Source organism: Cylas formicarius, unplaced genomic scaffold (genome assembly GCF_029955315.1).
Source record: "Cylas formicarius isolate icCylForm1 unplaced genomic scaffold, icCylForm1.1 PGA_scaffold_2__14_contigs__length_35257938, whole genome shotgun sequence".
Taxonomy (NCBI): Eukaryota; Metazoa; Arthropoda; class Insecta; order Coleoptera; family Brentidae; genus Cylas; species Cylas formicarius.
In genome coordinates, this window is record NW_026844319.1 from 21,039,188 (window position 1) to 21,046,723 (window position 7,536).

At 34.9% G+C, this 7,536-nt stretch overlaps 1 protein-coding gene across 1 annotated transcript in view; it reads left to right on the top strand.

Moving 5' to 3' along the window:
- Positions 1-5,263, top strand: part of LOC132698355 (lectin-like) — a 42,220-nt gene extending 36,957 nt beyond the window's left edge. The window contains exon 5 of the mRNA XM_060664363.1: positions 2,671-5,263. Coding sequence (XP_060520346.1) covers positions 2,671-2,918 — 248 coding nt within the window. The 3' untranslated portion in view covers positions 2,919-5,263. The remainder of the gene's footprint in view (positions 1-2,670) is intronic.
- Positions 5,264-7,536: the final 2,273 nt, after the last annotated feature.

A 7,536-nucleotide genomic window follows, 5' to 3' on the forward strand; every position in this document is an offset into this window, starting at 1 on the left:
GAACACATTAAATTTATTAACTATTAAAATTTGTCCAAAAATTTTTGAATTATTACAGTAATCGACAACAAAATACACTTCCAAGGAGACAGCGTTCTAGCACTGGGTTTCTTTAGGCGCCGCCATAGCCGCCTTACACCAACTGAACTTATATGGCAACAGCATATTATTTGTGATAAATAAATGTTTGAAAGGAAATGTAACAAAAAGTAAAAATATTAGGCATATACAACCTTACATAAAATTGCCTTAATTTTTAATGCTAAATATGATAAGATTATAAAAATAGGTAGTTTCCATAAAAAAAATGGTTTTTGGTAGTTTTTTAATTTCATTTTTAACCGTATTTTTCGCGTACCCTGTATGATTATGTCGAATTTCTTATGAAAACCGTTTTTCGAGTCCTTTGTCTACAACAAAACCTACTCAAGTGAAACAATAAATTGGCAGATATTTATTGCAAACGTCATTTTTCGCATACGGAATTAAAAATATCCAAAACGATTACACTTTGGTATAGGACATTATACACAAAATATGTCTAGAATGTATATTCAAAATTAAAATAAATTAAAGTTTGTAATATCTCAATTAACTTTTATATTTAAGTTTTAACTCCATCCCCTATAGTTTCTGAGATAAGGTAGTGTCGGCCCACCCTATACATAAGGTACTAAATATTTGTTTGGCAGTTTCGGTTACGTTTAGATATTAAATTGATATATTAATATAGGGATTTTTTCTAATATTTGTGTTTTTTAAAATGCTTATTATTAACAAGGGGCATCTTACTTATGCAAGGTCTTCAATTTTTTAATTACATTGACTTCTTCGTTATCGTAGTCGTTCATTAAATGATTATTCATTACTAATAAAAACGGATGATAAAAATATACACAAAAAACTATTTCTGTAGGGGAAGTACAAAAATAATAACAAACCAAAATAGCTGTTTGACATTTATGCTTGATGTTCTGTTCGAAAAGTCCAAGGGCGTTCGGGTATAGAGTTTACACTCCAAGCTTGCTTGCGAAAAACATACTGCTACTCCGCTCCAGCACTGTTTTTATTAGCCGAACCCGCCTAAACAAACAAAACAAACAAACAAAACGTTTATCAAGAGGCTGCATACGGGGTATGGTTTGTTCATAGATATGACAAAGTGATCAATTGTTTTTGAATGGGATTATCCAAGGATGATCATTAACATACAATGCAACAAGATTATTACCTAAAGTTTCTGAATTTAAATTCAGGTAAAAAACGTGGAGCCAGCAAGCAAGCATCTTTAGAAGAAACGGCCACATTTACTAAAATTCCAACATCAACTGTATGGAAAATTGTGAATAATCCCATTTCAGCGAGGAAAAAAAGAAGCGATGCTGACATTTTTTCGAGTGTAGATGAAAGTGATCAAGATACGGCGTAAAATTTACCAGTTATACGAGGAACAAAGCGTGCCTACATTAGATATCTTAATTAGGAGGCTTGAAAAAGATGAAACCGGTGTTAATCGTGGCAGAACTACCTTATGGAAGTGTATTCAACACATGGGTTTTAGATTTAAAAAATTGACAAAAGGCAAGTTTTAATGGAATGTTTTAGAATTCGGAAATGGCCATTGCAATATCCTCAAACAATTTGGATTTACAGAGATTAACAAAGGCCAGTTATTTACTTCGACACTTATGATATCCCCGAAAAGGGTTGGGTTGACTCAACTGATAAGTGTAAAATAAACGCGCCATTAAAAAGAGGTAAAAGAATAAATGCATGCTGGCTCTAAAGACGGTTGGGTTCCAACTAGACTATCTCTGTCTGCGAAAAATATTAAAGATTCTTCTCTGGATTACCATGAAGACACCACCGCTGATTTATTTGAAAGTTGGTTTAAAAACAAACTAGTTCCAAACATTCCACCTAATAGCGTCATTGTAATGGACAATGCAAGTTATCACAGTAGACAGTTGACTAAAACCCCTTCCTCATGTGACACAAGAGCAAAAATCCAAAACTACATGTATAATAACGACATTTATTTTCACGAAGATTATACCAAAAAGGAATTAGTTGAGGTTCTACAAAGCTTGAACCTACAATAGGATGATTATTCAAAAAATCTAGGGCCTACAGTTTTACATCTTACAACTGTATATTTAATCCCATTGAACATGTTTGGCACCAACTGAAATCTGCCATTCGTCGTAACAATGTTTTTCCCCCTGTGAACTCCAATGTCCTCAAACTTATAGCAACTGAAGTTTTTAACATCCCTCCATAAAGTTGGGCAAATTCTGTTAAACATATAGAAAAAGCAGAACAATCGTATATCCATATTGCAAATCACATAGAACAAATAATAATTAGAACAAGGGATAATAGCGATAGTGATACTAATATATTATATGAATAATTTTAAGTAATTTAAGTGGTTAATAAAAATAATTAGTAATTTTATTTTAGATATAAACATAAATAAATAAATATTGTTTAGTATCTTTCCTAACAAAACCTCCAAATAATTAAATTCTAAGCAGCAAAGTACGAACCTGTTCGGCCATATTTCATTCTTACAGCTGGCCCGGGTCTTTCCTTAATTCGTATCAGTTAGTCACTTTTTTATATCTATGAACAGACTTTACCCCATAAAAACCGTAAATCGATCTGCAGGATTCGGAAACGAACATTTCTGGACGTCGGGCACGGATCTGGCCGAGGAGGGCAACTTCTTCTGGCTGTCCACCGGTCGACCGATCACCTTCACCAATTGGAACGCTGGCGAACCGAACAATTTCGAATACGAAAACGGCGAACAAGAGAATTGCCTCGAACTGTGGAACAGGGACGGCAAAGGTTTGAAGTGGAACGACTCTCCTTGCTCGTTCGAAACGTATTTCGTATGCGAGGTGCAGCAGTAGTTTATTCTTTGCTGGCTCAAAGTCAATCTAGTTGTGATAATATTGCGGTAAGGTTTGACCACCCGGTATCGAGTAGCGGCGAGAGTGAGTAAAACAATATGGCGTGGATTTGTGTTATGAAAAACCATGACTCTCGAGTTACTTCCGCCAGACATTAACTCGAGAGGCCAGTTATGCGGTTGTCATTGTAAATATTTTCTGTTATCGTCGTCTTATGTCCTAGACGTTTGTTGGTCGGCAGGATGGGTGCGCATATTAATTATTTGGGACTTTTTGCACCGCTTACTTCGACAACATTTTACTGATGATGGGAAATAACGTTTCTCCTTACTAAGTTCTTCTTCTACTTCTATGGGCTTTGCTGCAAGACAATTTGCCAGTATGAGTGATTCATTAAAGTGAAATGCAAAGAACACGAGGTGTAAATTTTTGTATTGATTTCCTTTTCAAGTTTTTTAAAATATTTGAAAATAAATGCTGAACTTAAATCCCAATATATGAGTGCAATTCAAGAACAATTTTAGGGCCCTAATACTAAAGACTGTTACAATAAGATTGTGTTCAAGAAAAGGGGGTTTGCCCAAAACTGGTGGTTTAAATACCTTTTTGCATCTTAAAACTACATCAATTATATTTTCCGTTGCGATAACCATTTTTTTAACAAAAGAAAACATAGTTAACCTTACTTATTGACATGATTTCAACAAAAACAGCAGCAAAGCGGGCAAAAGCTACAAAAGTTAGGACGAAAACAACGTCACAAAAATTACGTCATAAGTGCTAATAGCCAGTAAGTAACAAAATGGTGAAATTTCCAAAGAGGTGCAAGAAGTCCCTATTATTATTGTTTAATTTATCGATATAGCGGATAACTCGAAACGGGTTCTTATCTACGCAATCTACGCGTGACAGGGATGTGATTCTGCGGTTTCTCCTATAGTATTTTTACGTTATGTTTAGAGCGACGTCATGCAGACAAAATTTACTGCGTTGTCGTAAGTTAAAAGGTCGTTCTTAGACCAGCAATATATTATACCCAAGATTCATATGACAGAATGTAAAACCACTAGGTTGTCAGGAAAATATTTGTATCCTTTACACTTGGAAACACGTACTGATTTGCTCTAAAGAATAATATTCTTAGCTAAATTTCTTGAAATATAAACATTTCATCAAGTACGACCAATGACTTCGCTGTAAACTTATAGTGAGAACACTATAATTGAAACTTGAAATGTTATTTATGTTTATTTTTTATCTTTAATGATGTTACCATACCTTAAATCTGGGTCCAGTAGGGATTTGTATTGTATACAACCTTTAAGTTACTTACTTAGGGCCCAGTAAGTGTAAAACTCGGATATCCTAAGTTTCCTAAATTTATTTCTTTCGACGCAGAACTTTCGTTTTGAAACAAAAATTAATTCCATCAAGTGTCAATTTTCAGCATTTTTCGAATATTGAAGTATTAATGTCGTCGAAAGAGACATTAATACTTCAGAGACAGAGAAATTTGGGATCTGATCTTTATAAATGCAGCTTGTCAGATTGAAAAAAATTAACAAGAATGAGAATTTTCTTAATTTTCTTTGGTTAGTGTTTTAATTTTGCAAGTGAAAACGTGTTTATACAAAATTTTATCCCAATACTGATGGCTTCATTATTTTAACGAGTAAGTCATTGTTTTTTCTTACATCCCTCAATCTTAAAATAACTAGTCGTAGTTATATATTAAAACCATTGTGTTGAAATCGTGTACCTACTTAGATAGTCTAACCTCGACTGTAGCCTAAACTTAATCCAGTCAATTGTACCAACGTACGGTATAAAAATAAAAATCACGCCCTGTGTTGTAATTTACTCGCACCAAACATTGATATTGTTATCCTTAAAAGGGAATCAATCAAACCGTAAATGGCGGCCTGGGATGTCGTAAACTAGAAAATCGAAGTCTCAAGCAAATTAAAAGCCCTTCGTTCTCCCTTATTCAGGTGTTCGCCTTTATATTTACTCGATCCTACGACAACAAATTAATTCGGAAAGTCGTTTTCGGTACACGTTTGACCTTTTTATCCCCGTCCAATTTCTGATTCTTCTCGTCCAGGGCAATTTTGACCTATAAGTTTTAAGGGCGGAGAAACTGTTTAGCGGGGTCTTAGTTAATCCCCGGTTATTTGATACGATCCAGGAATAACAGATTTACACTTTTAATAAAAACGTCGCCCCTTTTATCAACATCCAAGGTTTCGGAAAATTACGCATGGAGGGTTAGAATATTTATAATTTTCAAATAAAGAGCAACACGGTCATTTAATATTTACATGAGCGATATCAAGTTCTAAGCGTTGGGAAATAATTAAACATGGAACTCAAAAATTTACTCTTAAAACCATATAAATTGGGTAATATTGCTATAAATAATATATGCGATATAAGAAAATGTTGAAATAATTTGTTTTTTCTCTATCTGGATCAATTCGATGGAATTTTATGCTAATCAAAATTCTTCTTCATGCATTCTTTTCTTTCTATGCTTCTCACGAAAATAGCATTGTAGTAGCTCGTATTTGTCTGTGTTCGTCATTATGTAAGTCATGTATACAATTTTTTTCGCTTGATCAATATATACACTTTACTAAGTAGTTAGTGAACTGAGTACACTGTCTCTTAAAAACGTCTCCAAAACGTACTGAAAAAACGTATCCTTTATGTCTTCCGCCAAGGAATTGTATTGTATATTGTATAAAGAAATACAAATATTTACGCAATTTAAAGAATTATATGTTTCTTTGACAACCAGAAAAAAAAAGATAAATAACAAAAAAATTGCCAGGCAAAATCTTGAAAGATATAAATTTTGCCTGCGAAAACCGTAACCGCAAAATCCTTTTACTTGAGAGCGAAGAAATTATCTGTTGTTCGGCAAGCTTTCATGGAAGGCGATCGATAGACGACAAATACAACATGCCAACGCAGAAAAATATCCTACTAACCTTAGGTACGAAGCTTCACTGGAAAGCTCATGTCAAAAGAAGAAGAGAAGCTGCTGTGGAAAAAGTCCACTCTGGATGGACTTACGGGATTGAACTATGGTGATGTGTTGGAGTGAGCAACACCCAAATCACCAGAGATTCCAGAATAAAGTGCTTTAATGCACCCTGGTGCTTTCGAAATAGTGACTTCGACGGACACTGTCAGACAAACGGTCATTTAGCTAAGAAACAATGACTCTCAGGTCACATAAATACAGAGGGCATACACCAACCACACGAGAAGACTAAAAAAAAGCAAACCTTATGAGTTAGTGTAAAAGCGAATTGCGAAATTTTAAATCTCAATGTTAGTGTTTATCTGTAGTACAAACTAAAAAACTTTTATTGAGTAAGACTCTTAGTTTAAGATATATGTAGTAATGCTAGTAGTTATATGATACAGTTTTGCTCGCTGACAGCTTACAAAGGCTGCAAGAACTTTTCAACAGTTACATTCACAAGTAAAGGTAAATATGATTATAAATAAATCTCCTGATCAATATGGTGTGCTTTATTGTAAAAATCGAGCAGTTTTACTTACCTTGGATGTAACATCTACGAATCGCGGGACCACTCTAAAGAAATAAAGTGCAGAATAGAAAGGGCAGAGCAGTATTTAATCAAATGAAGCTGAAGCTTTGCTGTCGAGATCTCACCTCAAGAGGCAAATGAAAAAGTGCCAATGAATAAGTCCTCAGAAGCATGGATTGCCAACTAGTTCTTATGCGCACTATAAAATAGCGAAAACTAAAATACTTGGGCTATATAATGAGAAACCTTGCCAAATATCGTCTGCAGGGCAAAGTAGGAGGAAGGTGCGGACCAGCCAACTTTCTGAAGTGGTTTGGCCTAACTTCCATTGAATTGGATAAGACCGAAGAAGAAGAAGAAGTTAATTAGGCTAACACAGAATTGTTTATTGATCGTATTAACGATTTAATTTAAAAAAAAAACTCACACCATATCACTGTGACACTTATATGGGTACAAGTCACAAGATTTGTCGTTGGAAGAAACAGAACAATGGCTGAAGTTCCATTTATTTAGCTGACTCAGAAAAAAAGGTTTTTAATTAACCTTTACTGAATCTACGTACCTTCGGCTACGTACACTTTAAGCTATAATTTGGAAGAGTTTTGTACCAAAATTGCAGATTTAAAGCTACAGTTCAACCAGAACGTGAGGTTTGTATTTTAGATTGCTGGTTTGACATATTCTCGACAATGAATTGATGAAAAATCGAGCAAATAACGTGTGGTTTCGTTTACTTCATACACCAAATAAAAAATCTAAACACCGACTTGTAGATATATTTATTGCCGATCAAAATAGACTTTGCAATTTAGAAAACGAAGCTTTTGCAACCTATTTTGTACCGAATCGTTAACAAATCGTCCGTTTGGTCTCGATGCGAAATAAAATACAGAGACGATCGCTTCATCGAACGCGAGGTGACGCCACGATAGGGTCTTCTAAGCGTCCTGCGCAAAACAAACAACCCGCTTCCCTGGCGTGGCGGACCTGCCGACTTGCGCACGGTGCGGAAACCCGGTAAAAATAGGCCACGACGCTCGCCGTCGTCTTCG